Source organism: Scophthalmus maximus, chromosome 22 (assembly GCF_022379125.1).
Source record: "Scophthalmus maximus strain ysfricsl-2021 chromosome 22, ASM2237912v1, whole genome shotgun sequence".
Lineage (NCBI taxonomy): Eukaryota > Metazoa > Chordata > Actinopteri > Pleuronectiformes > Scophthalmidae > Scophthalmus > Scophthalmus maximus.
In genome coordinates, this window is record NC_061536.1 from 8,902,468 (window position 1) to 8,923,843 (window position 21,376).

Here is a 21,376-nt window from a genome sequence, read left to right on the forward strand (position 1 = left end):
TGCCTCTTATAGGAGACATATTATGCTTTTTCACTAGTCTTTCCTCTAGTGTAATATACTGCAGGTTTTCTTTGTATGAAAAAGGGCTGCAGGGTTAAAAAGTCCAAAGTCTGCATAGAAAAAACCCCCACAGCTCTTTTAGCTCCTGAAACGCCTCATCAGTACGCCGATGCTGAAGGCGCACGCCTAGCGACTCGCCTGGCACGCTCCCATATAAAGCCAGGTAAAGCGAGTGGTATGTCTGGGCTGACAACATGATAGGAATGAGGTCGTTCATTAGTTCACCGCTTGCACATGCGCTTTGTCACGTCTCCTGGAATTAAAATGAACAGGAAAACTCCGGCGCAGAAGGTGCCTATAATGCACCTGTTACGATGGTTGCCATTAAAAAAAAAAAAGAGTACAAGAGTGTACAACCATACAGCTGGCCAATCAGAGCAGCCTGGGCTTTATCAGAATGGGGGGGGGGGGGGGGGGGGGGGGGGGGGGGGGGGGGGGGGGGGGGGGGGAGAGCTAAAACCAAGTGTTTCAGACAGAGGCTGAAAAGAGGAGCTGCAGGAATGGACGGTATGAGGAAACTGATAAGTTAACTGAACATTTGAGCATGTAAAACCTTTCAAGTAATAATCCAAATTAAAATAATGCACCTCAATATGAGCATAATATGTCTCCTTTGTGAAAAGAATATTTTTGGGAAACTAATTTTCCTCCCATGAGGATATATTTCTCCAAAGTTTATAACTATTATTTAAAGATCAAACTCACGAGTGGCACCAGCCCTCGCACAGCCAACGATCTCCTCTGTTACTACGCAGTCATTTTCACTATTTAAAAGAATAATCATTTTCCATGGACTCTCTGCGTTTGTGGGCGGCGCTGATGGTTGAATGAAATGTGACACCACACTGATTCGCTTCGGCATCCTGCCCGTTGCAGGTTTGTTCATGTACAATAAAGGTTCTCTGTCCAATCTTAGCAGTGTAGTCACAAGACAATCTATATGAGAAATGAAATCCTGCACCCTGTTACTTGTCGTGTACAATGTTTTTTTAGAATCTCACTATTTTTGGATTAATTTGTGCTGGTGACAGTTCCATTGTCTATTATTATTATAATGATATTATTATTATAATGGAGCTTTTATTTTATTGCAATTTTGTGTAGGATAGCCAACTGTTTATATTTTCACTGTTACTTTTACCTTTCTTATCATAAACATATAGTGCTGGTTTCCTTTTTCGAAACAACTTGCTGAAAAGTGCACGATCATTTATTGTGGTATTAGCAAATGCAATGAAGGAAGGAAATACCAGTTAAATGCTGCAATTTTAATTAAGATATAGAATATATTTATAAAAGAAAAAAAACGTGAAACAACTGAAATTAGTAAATCATGGAATTTGAAACATGTAAATGCATGAAATACAGGTAATAACTAAAGTTAAGTTACGTACCGTACTGATTAAGGACATGCATCACAAATGAGTTTTAAAAGGACTCAGAATAATGTAGCATATGAAATACTAAAGAAGAAATTTATAGCTAATATATTGTGTTGAGCTAGTCTGCTTTTGGGTTTTTTGTTGTAAAGAAAATATTTCTTTTTTTGTTGTTTTTTGAGAATGATATACAGTTTGTGTATATTTTCATATACAAAGTATGCACTGATATGTTATTGAAGTTCTATACCGCTTTTACAAAAAGTGTTTGTTGTACCAAAGTATCCAAGTCCCTTGAAACCTTATCCTTTTTGCGTATGTTTTACCGTATTTTATATATTAAATAGACAAATTGAGTGAAATGAACTTGAATCTGTGGTTTGTTTTGTATTTCAAATCAGATACATTTAGAATAAATCTCTCTATATAATAATCTTTATAATATAATTTCATTTAGTCCATTTAAAAGGAGCAATAGTGGGTTTGTCATCTTTCATCGGTTTCCTCTTAATCTTTTTTTTCTTAGTGTCACAGTTATAAACATGTGCATTAAAGCTCATGACACACATTTAAAAAATTTATAATAGCTTCCAATAATACAAATCCAGGAGCTCAGTGAAACTGATGCACACACTTTTCATTTCAGTTCATGTATTTCATGTTTTTTTTTGTTTGTTTTGATGCAACATTTTTGTGGTGTCTGTCTTTCTCCGTCGGCTTCCTACCATGACTCTGCCGCTTCTTTCTTCATCTGTACACTTTTTGTTGTCGCTTCCCGACCGACTGCATTTTTCAGACTCTGAATTTGGGCTCCGACGATTTGATGCTATTGAAACTCGCCTCGTGAATCATTAATCACGATCGCAAAGGAGCCAAAGTTGTAAGTCGCTGTTTGAGCAATAATTATAATCATGATTGATGACGTTTTCCATTTGGCATTTCCTTGTTTTTTGTTCCTCCTCTCTCTCTTTGAGTGTGAGCACCTTTCCCCCTCAAGTCTATTTGGATCTGAATCATCAGCTGCTGGAAACTACTGCAAATCATATTTGGTAATGAAGCTTAATTTTATTCATTCAAGGTCCCAAATGTTGATGGTATTTACTTTAAATACACATTCATCCATACAATGAGAAGGAACCAGCAACTCAAGTTGCTATAAACATTGAAAAGGCTTTGATCAATCAACAACGATGTACAGTATTTAACTGTCTCAGGTATAACGTAGTTCTGTGACAACAAAATAACATTCTTAAAACAACTTAATATGAATAATTCAATATCTTACATAAAAAAATATCAAAATATAACCCTGAAATATATTTCTTTTGATATCCAGATCTTTTGATTGAGTGCTTATAACTAACTGCAGCATGATTTTAGTTTTTCCATGTCTGTGTTTTTGTGCATTTCATCAAAACACTGGATGAATCACACTGAAAGTATTCAGCCTCAAAACTTGATTCAAGCAGCTCCAGACGAGAAGTTACAAGGTTTAAGATAAACTGTAAAAATAAACATTTTGAAGAAATAAATCTCTGTAGAGTTTCAGGTTGCATGAAATAAGTTGGGTTTTTTTTGAGTAAACTTCCTTTTTGAGTGAATATTGTTGTATTTCTAAGTACATTTTTATCTCACTGATCACATAGTTTACTATTCTCAGTCTTTACATTGTGCCAGATTAAGTTTTAAATCATAGCTTTCCTGTTGTTGTTGCAAAAATGAGGCTTTTATTGTGAAGCATTCTTAGAAAAAGTGCTTTCAAGAAACAATCACCAGTCATTTCCTGCAGTTTTTCATCGGTTTTAAATCTCTAAATAATCTGATCCTTTCGTCACAAGTAGCCACAATCTTAGGGATTATAACTTTAAAAGACCAAGCCGTGTTTTTGTGCGAGTGTTGTTTTGTCGTGATGTTTACTGTTGTTTGTCTCTGAGTTCCTCATCATCTTTCGGATGTCGTCCCTTTAACCCCACCAGCGCTGCCTGGGAGGTGGAGCTGTGGTTGGCGGCTCTACATCAAAAACCGCGTCTTGTCCGACCGACGAGCAGATGTAGTAGAAGTTGGCGCCCAGCATGACCAGTATGGGGAAGAAGGAGAAGCCGAACCCGAGGCCTCGGATGCTGCTGCCCAGAGAGAGGCAGAGCCAGTAGATCAGCCTGCGGCACAGGAGAGCTTTAATGTATTTGATTAAGTAGATTAATGTACTCTTGATAATAATCAGCTTGATTTGAATATACAGCGACAGAAAGATCTGATCACCAAAACACACTCGCCTTTTTCAAGCAGGAACAATAGACGACTTATCTCCTTCATGTGTTTCCTTAGTTTTTGTATCAAGTGCTTGATGATTTAAAGCTGGATTATACTTGCTCCAATTTTCCCTCATCATGTATTTGAGTGTGTCTGAGAACGTTTCTCATTCACCACTGAAACTTCAATTTATTCTCACAGACCAGAATCGTCAACCGTCAGAAAACCTTCCTACCTGCCAAAGACGAACATGACGGTGAGCAGCGGCACCAGTTTGACCAGCTCCTGGCTGATGTAGGTTGCCATGACGGCGAGCTGCAGGAAGTAGAAGAGGAAGAGGGCCAGCGACTCGTTGATGTAGTGCCAGTGCACGGCGACCTCTCTGCTCATCATCTTACTCTGATAGAGCGGCTTCAGCTCGCTGTGACGCAGCCGGGCGACGCCCTGCACCACGACGCCTGCAGAGAGACGAGGGACCGTCGTTACACTTGATGCTTTTTTTAAAGTTTCTCAAAAGTGAAGCCTAATCATCTCTACGTCCCCTGGTGGCTGGCTGCAGTGTAGGTCATAAACCACGCCTCTTCCATGTTAGCAGATGACTAAAAAGGCAAAGTACACAATAAATACATTTTTTCTCAAATTTGCTTTCTGTCATTTTACGTAGTTCTTATCACACTGATGTTATTCAAGTGTCCATTTTTCCAGTTAGTACAGTACAGCATAGTGGGATCCAGTTGAGACGCGTCCTCCATCTTTACTTACAGTCTATGGATAGGGATTAAACTTCACACGTCGTGAACATGCTGAGGGTCTTACCGAGCAGGATGGGGATGCAAGCGAAGAAGGAGCAGCGCAGCGTGTACACCACCCTGAGGGGGGCGCTCTCCAGCAGGGGCGGGTCAAAGGGAAGGAGTTCGTATCCGCCCCACACCAGGAGAGGGAAGAGGAGGGCTGCAGCGACCGTCGCCAGAGCCAGCCGCAGTTTTACACTGCACACATTCTCACACAGGTCTGAGGAAGGAGTGAGAACACACACACACATTTTTAACACAGTGATTTGTAACATGATAAATCAAATGAAATACTCTTCAAACTAAAAAAATTAACGTCTTAACATCATCCGGCTGTATAAAGTAAATTTAAAATCGGAAGCACAGCGAGTTCTGGTGTTCTTCAATATTTGAAATCACGGGGATTAGTTGTTCTCAGTTCTTAAAAACAAAACAGAGGATTTGGATTAATTTAGGATCACTGACAAAGATCTTGCTCAATGATAATCTTACTTAATCTCACATAATCGATTTAATAGGCGTTTAAAAGGATGTTTGGGAAGAAAATCACTTCATGGTTAGTAAAGTGGGATTAAGAAATGTGATGTTTAGGATCTAAGGTGGTGATCGTGAACCATAACATCCTTGGTCTGAGTCTGGACAGAGACTTTATCATTGACTATCTTTCTCCTCTCATTTCCTGTTATTGATCTATTGTCTCTCTAATAAAGACTTAAAATGCCCCAGCTAGCAATTTTTTTTACAATTATTTTCTATCCTTGGTTTGTTTTATTCATCATTATTATTATTCTTATTGTTGTTATCAACTGTAAAGCGGCCTCACAGTACTTGTCGTCCGGCTCCGTCCACTCTGGGCAGTACTGCGCTGCCAAGTCGGGATCCACCTGCGGCTCCTTCTCTACGTCCTTATCTATGAAGAGCCGACTCTCCTCCGGAAGCTTCTTGCAGGTCGGATGCACAATTGTGACTTGTGGAGTGAAACCGAGAGCAGCAGCTTTCTCTGGCATCCAATTCGTCTCTCTTCCATACAAATTCTCCTCCTCGTCCTCCTCGTCCTCCTCATCTTCGTCATCTGCCTGTGATCCATCATAGTCCCTCCACCTCTCTCCCTCAGGCATGCTCTCTCTCCACTTGGCTTTGCTCCTTCCGTCGCACTCCACCTGGCTCTGTTTCTTCGACAGGTCCTGACTTCCTCCGCCGATCCCCTTGTCTCTCTCTTCGGGCTCTGAAACTCCTTTTTCTGACCAGACTCCATCATTGTTGTCCACTTGAGGCCTCTTGTCCAGGTCTCCAGGCCACGGTAACGTGCTCGGCTCCAGGTGAGCAGAGCTGGTCATTTCCTCTTCCTCCTCCTTCAACATTGATTTTTCTTCATCTTCCTCATCTGTAATCTCGCTTCTGTCCTCACATTGTGGATTTTTACTTTCGGCTATTCGCGGCTCTGCAGTCGGGCCATCAGGTGAAAATGCCACGTCTTCTGTTGGCTCTGAGATAAATCCGACGGGGACAGACATTCTTGTCAAACTTGTCAAATCCGATTTTCAGTTGATACCTGTTGCTCTGTCACTAGTCTGACTTTTACCAAATCTTCTTCCGGTAGCCATAAGTCATATTTGTGGATTTCCCTACGAGGAAAAGAAGTTACAACGAGGTTTCAAGACAACATCCTGCTCGGCGTCCATAAAATGAATAAATAAATCAAAGTTCACTGTTTATCATGGGTGTGTTGCCCTGTATGTATGTATAACTCTGCATAGCAGGTACAGACACAAAGTACACTGCTGCACATATAACATATAACACATGACTACTGCACTAACTAAAAACAAATCAAGAGGCTGGTCTGTGCAGGACGACACACTGATCTAAATCAACAGAAACCAATGGTACATTCAAAGCTTTGACAAATTAAGGCGAAACAAATATGACGACATGTTAAGAGTGTGAAATGGCATTTAGAAACAAAGTGGCCAAAAATGATCATTCAGACATATTCTATATTCAAAACATCTTCCAAGAGATACTCAACAGAGAGCCGGGGTGAAAGCGCAACTTCTGAGTTCTGTTCTGTTTATCATGGGTGTGTTGCCCTGTATTTATTTATCTTCCCCCACACAGACGGAAATTATCTAGAACTCTGCATAGCAGGGACAGACACCCAAAGTAAACTGCTGCATATATAACATATAACACATGACTACTGCACTAACCCTCGGTCAGTTTCCATCTAAACTAAAACCGTTTGAAACGCAGCCTCTTTCAGATTTGCAGAGGGGATATATTAATATTCAGAACTGACTGTAGACACCTTATTTACTGAAACACTGTATATCCAAAATCTACGCCCATATCCACGTCTATGCAATTTATTATTATTATTATTACTATTAAACACTATAAAAAAAAAGAAATAATGTTATCGCCATAACATGAGCAGCAACTGTACAGGATGGTTCACTACCCCCCCCCCCCCCCCCCCACACACACACACACACACACACACACACACACATTACAGAGGCCTGACAAACCCCGGTCTCACCCCAACAGTGACTCATCTGTACGGTTATTCAGACTGGCAAATTATTAACAGAAAAACACTGATACATTTCAACTTTAGAGTGAGTAATGGCTATATAAACATAACTGGATTCCTTCTCTCCGCATACACATGCCTGGACTTTGTAGCTGCAGTGTGTGTGTGTGTGTGTGTGTGTGTGTGTGTGTGTGTGTGTATATTTACACGGCTGCTGCTACAGCAGCTAAAAGATATTTACAATTAAGTAAATGTTAATCAAGTTGTTGTGACAGTTTGATGTCTAAGTCTTTATATTTGTAAAGCAGAATTGCAGCCTGCAGGAAATATAATATATCAGCTTTTGTGACAGTGTGTCAGTTTGACATGCCATGTTCTTGTTGGGAAGAAGACCCACTGAACCTGTAACGGACTCTGAACACGCCACAACACAGTTCATGCTTTGAAAAACAAACAGGCCGTTGTTCTCCAGACTCACTGTGACGACCGGAAGTCTCACTTGGTTTCCCATCTCGTAGGCCCGGCGCACAGCAGAGACAAGTGGAGTTTCGGGCTCGAGTTGAAAACTTGTTTGGCGACTCTGTATTTACATGCGACACTTGAGATATTTTCACATCAAAATATATATATATATATATATATTATATTGATGATTAATGGTTCGACGTACCTGTTTTTCTGATCCGGTCACATCGCTGAAACACTCGGGCAGTTCGTTTGTGAGAGTTGACTTCGTGTATTTCAGGAGTTTCTCGCTGGTGAGGAGAGAAGTGACTCGGCAGGTGTGACCAGGTAGGTACTCAGCCACTTCCACCACAGACGGGCGAGCGGCGAAGAGGTGTCACTCTGCTTCATTTTCCGTGTACCAAAAAGACCACGCACAAAAATAAAACACGTCACCACCGAGACCCACCTTTGTAATTTGACGTCACTCCACGTTCAGAGGGTTGAATCTCCGAGGGTTTGGACTCTTCCTTCACTGCTAACAAAGGACTGCTGCAAATCATACAGTGCTTATAGTCGACACAACTGCAGCGGGACCGCAGAATGGACATAAGTTAGCTGCAGTTCACCTCAAATTGTGGAAGCTAGTCAGCAGGTTCTCGCGGTGCATTCAGGGACATATAGTCAGGTGTGGGTGTAGGTGGGCACGTTTGGTGTCCTCAGTTGTCTAGCGATCCATTTAGCCTGCTAGAAGTCTAGACAGAGGCTGCAACGTGTCGCAAAGCCTCTCATAGCAATTGGCGACTGGTGATCGATTTGGCTCCGGGGGACTTTTGGGCAAAGATTCGCACAAAATTATTTTTGGCCCCATTTAAATTTACCACACCTAATCCTTATAGCATATTATTGTCAAATTATAATATAAATAACGTATATATAATCTTTTTGCAGTATTTGTGGACATTTTCCTTGGACTATGTTGAATTTACACACCATGAAAGAATCTCTCTGCAGTTAAAAATGCATCCGAGTCAAATCGATGCGGCACACAAACAGACCCTTGGTTTAACTGTTTGTAGTGACTCATCTGTCAGAAAAAATACGACCTTTATTTACCAGTCACGTCATCACAAGGGACCGATGGAGGCGGAGCTGCCGCCCACGAACAGGATTATAAACAGTCAATTGTTGCCTATGGATCATTTCTCTCATGTAAACTGTCTGGAGTTGAATAATAGAACAGAATAAAAACAAACAACAACAGAACGACACGTGATCCAAACATCACACCACACACCGTGAAAAATAAAACTGCAAGAACCTTTTATTTCAAGACCATAAAGTCACAAATTATTGGATTCTTGCTTTCAAACACACAAAAATCCAAATTAATCCACTTAAATTGATTTGACTTCACAAATCCAGATCGAATCTCAAAGTAACTCTTTAAAATCTCAAGCCTCTGTCTCCGTCCTCGACTCACGTTTCTTTTTCTTTTTTTTTTACAGAACTGGACACAGAAGCACAGTTTGGCATTTAGAAACGTCAACTGTTTGACCCGACCACACAGGGAGTTAATATCAGAAATAACAATGTAAAAGTCATGTCACACAAGAATTATTTTACACAAGGTGTCGAAAAAAAAAAGTTCATATAATGTCTGTGAAATCAACCCACTCACTTTAATCTCATGTCAGTCTCAAGTTATTGGAAAAAAAGAACGCAAACGAATGTGAACATTCGAGAAAAGGTTGAAAAAAACAGAAACTCAACTAACAGCTGAAACCAAAAAAAAGTAAAGGCTTTCGAGTGGAGGAGGAGGAGGAAACCTTGAGAGTGACTGTGAGCGGCAGGAGGGCGTTGACACAGAGATTATCGTCCAGTCCAGGAATGCATGTAACAAAACTAAAAACAAATCAAGAGGCTGGTCTGTGCAGAACGACACACTGATCTAAATCAACAGAAACCCATTGTACATTCAAAGCTTTGACAAATTAAGGCGAAACAAATATGACGACATATTATGAGTGTGAAATGGCATTTAGAAACAAAGTGACCAAAAATGATCATTCAGACATATTCTATATTCAAAACATCTTCCAACAGATACTCAACAGAGAGCCGGGGTGAAAGTGCAACTTTTGGGTTCTGATGCAACTCGTTCAAAATCACGTCGTCTTTCAGATTAACGCAAATTAATTCAAATCCAGTAAGTGTTTAAAACCATTCTAATATGGTTTTTGTCATCATTTCTGTTTAAGCTGCCCTTAACATGTATACTACTAAGACACAGGCCAATAACCTGTTTTGTTTTTTAATTCGTCCACTATGAACAAAATAATTTGCATATTTGTATAATGCAAATAGAAAATAAATTCTTAAAGATAAGTAGCTATGGCCTGTTTGAAGACAGTTACAGGTTTTATTTTTGTTGTTGCATCAAATTGAAAGTTGGAGCAAAGTATTTCATGTTATTCAAATACAGTTGGCCTAAATAAAAGGCCCCAATTTAGAAGATTTGGTCTTTTTCTCTCGATGCTTCGATAGGGAGATCTCGCCTTTCTCCAGGGCTGAGGATGTCAGGGGTCCTGGGCTTAAAAAGGTTGGCGATCACTGTCCTAGAATATGGAAAGTAAACCCCAGGAACAGAGGAGGAAGGAAGGAAGGAAGGAAACAGAGAGACAAATAAAAGACAATGTCAGTCGGAGGTACAGAAGCTGGTGGAACAGAGGCTGCAGCCCGGATGTGAGGCTCGCACTTCGGCTCTCTACATTTTCACTGTGGTTGTTTTTTCCCTTCATTGTTTTCCCCTCCAAGTTTTTCCCCAACGACTGTTTTACTGTCAAGTTTGAACTGACAAACACTATGATGATTATCTATGATAATACTTTACATGCCAGTTCCAGTAAAAGATTATTAGTACTGCTTACTCAAATGACAGAAATAAAGTTCTCTTTAAAAAAAAAAAAAAATCAAGCACAATAAAACAAGATGAACAAGTTAGTTGGGAAACCCGAGGAGCTGCTGATTATCTAGCCTAATTAAAAACAATGTGTGTTTTCGTTGACAAAGACTGTATCTATGTTTTAAAACAGCGACTACTACAGCAACTTTTTGGTCAGACCAGCGTCATTCATCAAGCCTGGTCACTAACTTCAAAGTTTGCGTCCTGTTCGATGAGCGTCTCTTCAGTCTCGTGCACGTCGTGCTCCACCACTGCCTCCACCGGCTCTCCTTCACATTCCACCTCGACAGCAGGTGAATCACTCTTTTCTTTTGAATGCTTGGCGCCGTCGAGCTGCGTTTCACTTCTGCCTTTGTTTTTGTTGACCGAACCTTTAGGCCGGCCCCTTTTTTTCCGCGGCGCGACGTCCTCACTTTTCTGAGTAGTTCGGGGTCGGCCCCTTTTCCTCGGGGGTCCATCGTTCGGGTTGCGCAGCGAGGACGGCATGTTGGGCACACTCTTGCGTAAGTGCGCGCCTTTCCTTGACTCGGCCTTGCGGGGCCGACCGCGGCTCCTGCGAGGGGCCGGCAGAGCGCCCTCTGGAGGGTCCACACGCGGGTACTTCCTCGGCCGCCCGAGCGGTTTCCATACTTTAGGTTTTTTCAGATCCTCGGGCGACGGCAGAGGATACTTTCTTGGCCTTCCCCTCTTGGCCGGCTGTAGTCTCGGCCGACCACGCCTCCCTGTTACAGGTGCAACATGTACTGTCCGTGGCCGGCCCACCTTACCGTGCACCTTATTAACCGGAGGTTTCTTGTTCAAAGAGCCTTTGGGTCGACCTCTTCCCCTTTTCGTTTGCCCTGTGACCAATTCTTGTTGATCTCTGCTCTTTTGTTCAACACTTTTTCTCGGCCTCCCCCTCCGTCTCTGAGGAGCGATGCCATTTGACGCGTTCTGTGTCGACCTCCCACTGTAATTCACCACGACCTTCCTGAGCCGACCTCTCCCTCTTTTTGGCGAGTTCAGACTTCCGTCGGTTTCCTCCTCCCCCTCGCTGCTCACCTCCGCCAGCAGTCTGGGCTTCTTATTGAGAGAGCCCTTTGGTCGGCCTCTTCTCCTCGGCGTTACAGGACCGCCTTCGCCCTCTTCGCTGCTTGCTAAACTCTCCGACTTGCGTTTCACCGACCCTTTTGGACGACCCCTTCCCCTTTTCGGCGTAGCAGAGCCACCATTTGGTAAGTCTCCTGCCGTGGCCTTCTCAGGGATGCTTTCGCCTGGAGACTTTTTTGGTCTGCCTCTTTTCTTCGGAGTATGGTCTGACAGAGTGTCGTCTCCGTTACTGGCTTTGTGAGTTTGCACAGAGTCATCAGCGTGGCTGTCTCCTGACCCCTCCTGCACTGTGTGTTTCGTGCCCGAGAGTTTTGGACGCCCTCTCCCTCTCAGGGGCTGTGTGGACCCACCATTGGAAATGCCAGAAACCAGCTCCAGTAGGTTAATGTCTGTTACACAAACCTTCAGCTTCTTTGACCCTTGCGGCCGCCCCCTTGCTCTCTTCATGGGACTTCTGCTGGATACGTCTGCACTGGACTCTCCCTCTTTGCTCGCACCATCTCCTTGTTCTGGCTCGGCCTTTATTTCTTCTTCCATACTTCTGCCTTCAGGTCGGATCAACTTCTATGAGGTTTGCACCTTTTCATTGGACATTGAAAATAAGGAGTTTATGAGTTAATGTGTACATATAACTAGTTAATAATACTAATTACATCACTAAGTGTGATCATGCAGGACTTTGATCTGGGTTTTGCTTTTACATAAATTGCCAAATATCGCCAAATATGTGATTGGCGTTTTAAAAATCAACAAAATGACACCTGATTAAAGGAAACATAGACGATAATAAAAATCTAAAGCTCCACACCTCAATATCTTGGTGTGTGATATATGATAAAGAACAAATTTTAAAATTTGTCTTTATACCTTATATATAGGAAATGCACTTTTAAATGTAGTTATGAATACTTATCTGAATATATATTATGTTTAATTGACGATTTACGAAAACACCAGATACATTTTAAGGAGCTCACAAGCCAATTTGCTTCTGTTCACAAACTGATTATTTGTGATCCAAAAACAATAAATAGAAGGTTTTTCAAAACTTTATTTACATTCTTATTATCATCTAAATCTGCGGAGTACAAGGTGCGTTGCTTTAGTAACACATGCAAAACAACTTGACAACATTTAGAATTTCAGGAAAACCATTATTAACAATCACATTTTGTATAAGACATTAATATTAATATTAATATCCTTCTGCTAGAGAAAAAGCACAATGAACAAATATAATCTCTACAAACAAAACTAGTCTGCAGAGTAACATACATATGATTATTTTTGAAGGCAATCAATACAATTTACATATTTTGATTATTATTTACATGATGGGTTTTACACGACTGTGTCTATTTTCTGGGCTCAAATGTTTCTAAGCGCCGGGAAGGTGGTGAACCGCTGGTCCTCAGGGGGCAACAACAACATGCGCACACTTCACATCGCCGCATGAAAAATAATAATAATAATAATAATATTGTGCTTACATTAAACATTAGAAATGCACTTAAAGTCCCATAAGCCCCCGTAGTGTCATCAACTGTACCTGACAACACTGTTGTTTTAGTCAGCGCCGCGACGACTCTGGACCAGATTGTTGTCCAGGTAATAGTCAGATTCAAAGTCGACGGCGACGCAGAGAGAGTCAGGCGGCGCCGAGCAGGTGAAACACCGCGACCGACAGAGAGCTCATCTCACCTGGAAGAAATCCTCTGTGCGGCGTTCGCTTAGTTTCTCATCAGATATCGATCGGGCTGACGGGCCGAATAAGTCAAATCACGCCTTTGTTGTTGATGTGGTGCTGTTTAAATTTGCGACCGCTTCCGGCCGTCCGTGACGTTTAAGAGGCTCCGGAGGAAACTGCAGCGCAGAGTTTCAGTTCCCATCGCAGCAGGCTGTCAGTCACTGTGACCTGTGTCTCTCTCTATCTCTCTCTCTCTCTCTCTCACACACACACACACACACACACCAACCTGCAATTTCACTTGTTTACTTCTATTTTCTCAGGGATTTCTGCAGACACAAGACACTGTACACAATCAATTTATTCATATTCTAGACAAAATTTAATGATATTTCTCGGCACCTTTAACACTTACCTCGTTTCCTTCACTTAACTGCATTTAACTTGACACACTCCGTGCTCCTGCTGCTGTGACACTCACTTTTCTTCTGTGATCAATAATGTGAATACATGTATGACTCTGTGGCGCAACAGTAGCGGGTCTGACTCCAGATCAGAAGGTTACATGTTCAAATCACGTCAGAGTCGAATATTCATCTAATTATGAACCATCCACAATCCATCCTTAATTCTGCAGTTAAAAGAGTTAGGAAATGTGTTTAAGAACCTAATATATATACCTGAAAAAGTCAGGTGCCTGCAGATTTTTCTTTCTATTCTACACAAAGAAATGTGTTTATCTGAGATAAAAATGCCCCTCATACTAAAAATAAGATTTATTAACATTGATTTGAATAATAGTCAAAGGAAAGATGGTCTGTTAATATTAAGTACAAATCTAAATTATGAACATAGTCTCATGAAATCAGTTTGAATGATTTCCCTTGTTTGTTGTGCAGAACAATTAAAAGTCCATAGTTTACGGGCGACACCTTCCAGGAATGGTACATCATTTCTGATTAAATCTTCTAAAACTATGCTGTGTCCAACAAAGACAATCTTTTTTTTGTTGCAGATCCCACATGAAGAGTCGGAGACGAAAGTTATTTTTACCACTTTTCCCCAAGTAATAAAATGAACCCTTGGTGAACTCTGGGCTTTTGCTGCTGCCATGATTCATTTGGTCTGATATGACCTATACTATGCTGACGGTGGCTAATAAAACAAAGCTTTATCGCAAATATTCTGTGCAACTGAAAGAACTGCAGCTACTGTTTTAACATTCAGGACAATCATGTAACTACAGGCCACACTACAGGCTGTAGGAAGTGTGGCCGTCAGACTTCAAAGTCTTCTCATGTTGAAACGAACCTTATGACAGTGAAAAGCATAAAGCTTCTTTCAATCTTTGAATATATATTTAAGTTATCCAGCCAACATGTTGCTTTGAAGTGTAACTCTAAAAGAATCAGTCTGCTCACCAAAGACGAGCCCAATAAAAAGAGAATGATAGATGAGTTAATCTTTATTGATCCCAGACAGGAAAAGTGAAGTGTCACAGCAGCTGAAGAAAAGATTCATAGAATAAATGAATTGAATCTACTATTGACACATAACAATTTCACAATTGTACACTTTGATGCAACGAGTGTGATTGGGGAAAATCATCGTCTGATCAGTCCTTCTTCAGATGGTTTGTCGGTATCAGTTTCTGCTCCCTCTCGTCTTTCCTGTCTACTAGTGAACAAAAGACGTGAGGAAGGAAAAGGCAAGAGGGTGGGGGGGAAAAAAGAAGAGACAATTTAAGAGAGAGGAAGATTATATTGCACAGGAGTAGACGGATGAGGAGACAGTGTGAGGTAAGGGCAGCTTGATGAGGTCAACATCAATAAGGGGAAGGCGAGAGAATAGAAAGAGAAATGCAAATTGTGTTTATATGTGAGTGAGGAGACAGAGAGAGAGAGACAGGAAGAGAAAGAGAGGGAGAGAGAAGCTGTCACTTCCAAAGAGGGAGAGGGAGGCTGAGAGAAAATGACAGACATGGCCGAAGGAAAGGAAAGGAGCGTTTGAGAAAGACAAATCCTGAGAGACGCGCTGAACCCGCTGCCCCATCTCAACCCCCCTCTCTCCCCTCCCCCCCTCCCTGTGTGCTTTGCCATGGTTACCAGACAGGGCTCCCAATGCAGCCAGTTAATGTGTTTTTCAGCGGCGGTCCCGAACTGGGTACTAATGTGTCTCGGTCTGTCTCCTGCACAATCAATGTCAACCGTCCTGCGATGCACAAACACACGGCGGGCGGAGAGCCAGGGAACACGGAGCCGCCCCGGGCCCAGAGTCGGGCTGAGGGTCCGACAAAGAGACAAGAGTCACTTTCATTAATTCACCTGGACACTGCCAGCTAACGTGATTTTTCTGCTCTACCTCATATCAAAAGTTGATCTTTACTGCACTGATCGGAAACATTTATCTCACAGTCAATTCATAACTCGGCGACCTGAAGCCCTTTTCTACGCAAGTGGATACCAGCATGGCCAATAAAAAAAAACAGCAGATTACGCTTTTTAAAATTTTATTCACATGGTATTTAACAAAACAACACAACTAAATTTCAACATTTCTTCAAACATTTTCATATGATAAAAAAGAAGCAAAATCCAGAGCACCGTGCATAAAAAAATCCTTTAAAAAATGAAATCACAATTAAAATTAAGTAGCAACTATTTTGATAATCGGTTCATTGTTAAGGTTTATTATTCAAACATTTTCTGTTTCCAGCTTCTAAAATAACTAATCTGAGCAGATGCATTGATAATCTAAATTATTGTTGGTTGTAGCCTATTTTTCAGCAAACTATATATATATATATATGTTTGCAAAGTACGACAAAAATAAAGCAGATGCTGTGGGGACTTTTAACAAGTATCAGGGTGATGACACTTGGCGTTTCCTGGTCCGTCGACTACAGGTTCCGCAGTGTGGGAATTTTCATGTGAATAATATAACGGGGTCACGACCTTTGGCTGTCTTCTTATTGAAATGTGTGGGTGTCCGTCACACAAAGATCGCCAAAAGGCCCCGCCCCCTCCAGAGAACCGTCTCGTCTCTCCTCGTCTCTCCCTGATGTCTGGAAAGTGTCAACCACTTCACGCAGTCAAAATTTCGGATTCTACGACTGTTTTACACGTTTACATTTCTGATATCTGTGTTGACGTCAAAAGTACATAACATGTTGTCTGGCAAACTGAGGTTTCCTCTCAGTCGAATGTCAGGAAACGTCGTAGTCTCCAGAAGCAGCTGCATGCACCTTTGTTCCCAAGGACCTCACCTGTGACCTTTCATATCATCACAGGTTAAGGGTCTCAGGGACGATGACGCACGCCGACAGACACAAAGACAGTTAAGATCCAGAGTCTTAGATGTTACTGGAAGTTATGACATTTTAACATGAAAAACATATCAGTGACGTACATATGTCACGTATTTTTATTGTGGATCATTTGGTCATGCATACTCACTGAGATGGACTTTTTTAATAAATCTAAATATTACAATATTTTAATCACTAATAGATACAAAGTGTCTTGATTTATAATAAAAGTAGATTCTCAAATGAGAGAAAAATATCACGTCATATTCAATGGTTACCGTCGTCTGTTATCTGCAGTCCGACACGAAGCGTTTCGCCTCGACGCGTCTGCACAAACCGGACCAGATCACAACCTGCGAAAGGAGGACAGAGATGTTAAAATGCATTGCTCGACATATAATTATAAATTTTTCCGTTGCGTTGTTTATCCGCTCGTTTCATTTCCAGGGCCCCTTTTCCGCCGTCTTTCCTCCTGACGGAAAGCCGGCGTCTGTTGTTCAGTGCAGGTCTGTGCAGTGAAACGTTCTCACAAAATGCCCCCTGCTGGCAGACAGATAGACAAAGCATTTGAAGACACACACACACACACACACACACAGACACACACACGCATGCAGAGGAAAATCCTCAAATATAATGTAGAAATCAAGATTTGCATATGAGATGAACATATGGCCGTCCAGCCTGTATGAGCGTTCAGCTCCAACAGAGTGGTCATACAGTTCATAGACACACACACACACATACACACACACACACACACACACACACACACTCGTCTCTCTCTGCCTATGCACATACATGGAACGTCCACAGACAGCTGTGCCTGCAGCCGCAGACAACACTGTCATCTTACATCTTCCTACAGGCCTTGTGATCTCACAGGATTATGCAATCACCCCCCCCCAAAGAAAAAGATGTTCCGCCTTGAGGGAGCAGCGCTGATTTTTCACTCTTGTCCAGACAATATAAATGTCACAAGCCTGACTGCAGATGCCACATGACTTATGTGAGCCGGGGTTCGAACAACTGGTTCAGTTATTCAGAAACGCTGCGTTTGCATCACACGTAAGTCTGTGCAGACGACAGCGCTGTCGTCCTCCAACAGCCCAGAACATTGTCTCCAACTTACCGTCTGAGACCAGGTGCACACACACACACGCAACAACTACACAAAGGAAGACGGATCATGAAGCCTTTTGCCGCCTGTGTGAAAAAATTAGACCGTCTCTCCCTCTCTCTCTTTCTGTTTTCTCTTTGTCTCTGCGCTTTGAGATATTTTCCTCTGTCCCAGTTTTACGAGCTCGTCTGCTGCTCTCTGAAGAACCAGAGACAAAGACCGCTGGATCGAGGGAGGACGAAGTGAAACATTAAGATTAAAAAAAAGAAAAACGAAAGAAGAAAAAGACGAAAGAGTAAAACGTGACACAAATGAATGGAAGATAGCGGGCGAACGTCGCGAGTCGTACCATCTCATATTTGTTCCCCGGCCCGCTCGAGTCACTGTGAACTCACCATTTGCCTGGTGTTCTGTACATGAACACACACTTGTACTCATGGAAGCGTGCACATGCATACTACAAGTGCATGTATATAACAGGTACGCGCACGCACGCACGCACGCACACGCACACACACACACACGAAGAACACACACTGACACAGAACACAATGCACTCTTACGATGAGTTATTGATCCATTTTCCCCCTGAGAGGAAAAAAAAAAGCATCAATTAATCCGGCGGTAAAGAAAATAACGCTTGATAAAAACCTATCCTGCCCCATCTTCAGTCTGCCTTTTCTCTGAGCGCCGTGCGGCGGCTGCGGCGGCGGCGAACAGAAAAGCTATTCCCCTCTTGCTACCCCTTCCATCGCTCTCGCTCTCCTCTTTTTGTCTCTCCTCTTCTTCTATCCCTCTCTCAGGCGCTGGCTCTGTTTAGTGCCTGTTTCCCTCTGCCAAGTCACATCACTAATTCTCCAGGCAATTAGAGTCCGAGCAGGCAATGTGTACGAGGCAGGTACCACACACACACACATGCGCGCATGCACGCACACACACAGGCGCGCGCACACACACACACACAGACAACTGCATTGATTCCATTATCTGGTGCTGTACCAACACCCCCACTTCCCACCAACAGCGCCTCCATCTATGACCCTCTGCTTTCATAAATCTGTGTCACCTACATATATCACACACACACGCACACGCACACGGACTCGCACACACTTATGCAAGCACGCCGTATCTTGAGCCGTGTTCTTTCTTCTTCTCTTTGCCTGAACACTCTCTATCACTCTGTCGCCACCTCCCTCTGCTCCGTCTCAGCCCTTCCCCTCGTTCCCTCATCCCTTCCCACCTCCCCCCCTCACTCCCCCCCTCTCGTACTCGTAACCCCTCGCATTTTTTTCCCAGGCATGACGTCCCGTCTCACCCATCTTGCAGTGCTGCGTGTCTCTCTGCATGGGTGTCCGCTACTCTGTGCTTGTTTGTGTGTGTTTGAACTTGCACTGCGATGTTAGTGCATCTGGAGGAGAGAGAGTCCATGTGTTTCCGAGGGAGTGTGCGAGGTGTGTGTGCGCATGTCCTTGTGTACTGCCGTGCACACATGCATCCTGTGTGAGAGGGTAGTGTGTGTGTGTCTGTGTGTGTGTGTGTGTGTGTGTCTGTGTGTGTGTGTGTGTGTGTGTCTGTGTATGAGGGTGGGAAGGGGGTTGGGGGAATCTCGCAGATGGAGGCAGTGGATTTTACACAGCATGAGGAGCAAAGCCACAGCAAAACCCAAAGGTGATTAACCTCCCAGCCCATTCCGACCACAAAACTGCGGCTCTTGTTCCATCTTTCATTAACACACCAGTCTGCCATTTGCACAGTTCATCACACATGAATCTCAACGCCTATGTTTGCACGAGTGACCAATTATCCACGATCATATGATTGGGAAAGCCGTCGGTAAATTGTGAAATAAAATAGTTAAACTTTGAACCTTAAAAAGGGGAAAAAAAAATCTTCAAAATTTTACTTCAGGAAAATAAAGGGCAATAGCAAGGGCAATCTTTTTTCATTTCATGCTCTCGTGTTGAGATAAACAGAATTTAGTACAATAAACTTAACTCGTATTTTTTTTTTTTTTAATTGTTGGCATCATGTTTGAAATGTTCGCATTAAAAACAATGGTAGGAGTCTGCCAGAGTATATAACATAGCCAGTGGCAGGCGGCTGTATTGTGACTGTATTTCCTCCTGATTTGGAACATGCCGGGGAGTCGTCTCTTTGTGTGCGTACAGAAAAGAGCAGTGCTCGGCAGAGATTGCTGATATATGCTCCCCCCCCCCCCCCCCCCCCCCCCCCCCTCGCTGGAGCACTGCAACGCAATGCGGAAACTGAGTGTCTGAGCCACTAGCCAGACACACTGGGGGACAGAGGGGGGTGGTGGCAGTGCTGATGGGGGGTGGGGTGCAGGAAGGAGAGGGGAAGGAGGCGGAGGCGGTAAGCAAGTTCACATACAGCCCAGAGTTTCAGGACACACTGGCACTAATGTCTGAGCACACTGTCGTTATCTGACGTTACTACAGAAGAGCAGCACTGAGTATCGTCACGTCAACGGCACAAATACACACGCTTCCAAATATTAAACAATAATATTTATATATAAAATTCTCCATGGTTGTATTTGTGTGACGATGCAGTTTTAACCGTTGATGGATCTACGACAAACAGCAGAAAAATGACCATGTCACACAGTGAAATGATTCAAAACGTCAGTTTTCTACAGGGGGACTCTCCTGTTTTACCGGTTTTAAACATCCAAAGAGACGCTCTGTAGTTTTTGTGCACAGTGTGCTAAAAAAACCAAAAAACACCTATCGATAGCTGGCTTTCCACCCCATTGGACTGCACCAAATAACAAATCAAACAGCACTGCAGAGCAAGGTGGGTATATCGATATCTGGCTTAGCTGGACCTTGACAACAAAAGCTGATTCGTATTTCATTTGTTTTAGATTTAAAGTCAGTGTCGAAAAACAGTTTTCATGTCATTAGCATTAGTATTATTACGAGGTTGGAATTCAAATTGCTGAAGAGGAAGTGTAGAATTATTTCAGACCTGACTGTAGATGTGATCTGTCAGTGCAGCTCTTTTGTACAAAGCTGCAAAAGGGATCAACCAGACACAAAGACGACTTTGAAAAAGTAAAAAGATTTCAAATGCAAAAAGAGAACATTCTGTATTACACCTTGAAGATCAGCCTCATCATATTATCTTGTCTAATTTATTTAGCTCTAAAAAACCCTGAGAAAGGATGTGATTCTGTATTATTACTTTTTCATAAAAAAGTCGGACATTTTTTGAACTTTTTGTCCTTTTTCCAGGTCAGTTTTCGTACTTACCACCTCGAGAGGCCTGGACGTTGGTGGCGTTCACACGACGTGTGGGCGACACCGCAGGGAAAGCTAGAAGGTTGTACAGTTATCTCCAGGCTGTTTATTATGCGAAACCATACAACCAACTACCTCACACTGCAGAGCACCGGAGCAGGGTCAGCGTCTCGTCCTCGTCCTCCTCCACGCAGGGTCTTCCTCGTCTCTCACTGTCTGTCTTCGTCTGTCTCTTCCCGTCACACGTCTCACCCTTATCTCACACTTTATTTAAAGTTGCGCGCATTCGTCATAAATCTACGTTTCAGATTAGCACAATACCCTACATGTTTGAGTATATTTTCTATCTATCACATAGTTCCAACCAAAATCAAATAATATAATATAATAAAAATGTGTCTGTGGCTTTGACATTTAACTTTAGTATTGTGATACTGTTAGAATTTTAAGGAATAACAGCCTGCGGCACACAAACTAACTGCATT

General features: G+C 42.5%; 2 protein-coding genes across 5 annotated transcripts; both read right to left on the bottom strand.

Annotated features, from left to right (window-relative positions):
• Positions 1-2,484: 2,484 nt before the first annotated feature.
• On the bottom strand, positions 2,485-7,856 carry LOC118292348 (transmembrane protein 79). 2 transcript variants are annotated; one of them, XM_035621248.2, is made up of 6 exons: positions 7,687-7,856; positions 7,495-7,596; positions 5,304-6,105; positions 4,506-4,700; positions 3,925-4,147; positions 2,485-3,595 (listed from the first exon to the last, which is right to left on the bottom strand). In XM_035621248.2, exons 3-6 carry the CDS (start codon positions 5,992-5,994, stop codon positions 3,403-3,405), a joined length of 1,302 nt encoding a protein of 433 aa, XP_035477141.1. In that variant the 5' UTR covers positions 5,995-6,105; positions 7,495-7,596; positions 7,687-7,856; the 3' UTR covers positions 2,485-3,402. The 2 variants fall into 2 exon arrangements, with proteins under 2 accessions (XP_035477141.1, XP_035477140.1); XM_035621247.2 differs by lacking the exon at positions 7,495-7,596 and having other exon boundaries at positions 7,687-7,855.
• A 910-nt stretch (positions 7,857-8,766) lies between these two features.
• On the bottom strand, positions 8,767-13,374 carry LOC118292347 (chromosomal protein D1). 3 transcript variants are annotated; one of them, XR_007030331.1, is made up of 3 exons: positions 13,064-13,374; positions 11,917-12,093; positions 8,767-10,078 (listed from the first exon to the last, which is right to left on the bottom strand). XR_007030331.1 is itself a non-coding variant. In XM_035621245.2 (3 exons), the coding sequence occupies exons 2-3, from the start codon at positions 12,049-12,051 to the stop codon at positions 10,055-10,057; spliced, it is 1,461 nt and encodes a 486-aa protein (XP_035477138.2). In that variant the 5' UTR covers positions 12,052-12,093; positions 13,064-13,373; the 3' UTR covers positions 8,767-10,054. The 3 variants fall into 3 exon arrangements, 2 of the variants coding, with proteins under 2 accessions (XP_035477138.2, XP_035477139.2); XM_035621245.2 differs by having other exon boundaries at positions 10,615-12,093; positions 13,064-13,373; XM_035621246.2 differs by having other exon boundaries at positions 10,615-12,093; positions 13,216-13,370.
• Positions 13,375-21,376: the final 8,002 nt, after the last annotated feature.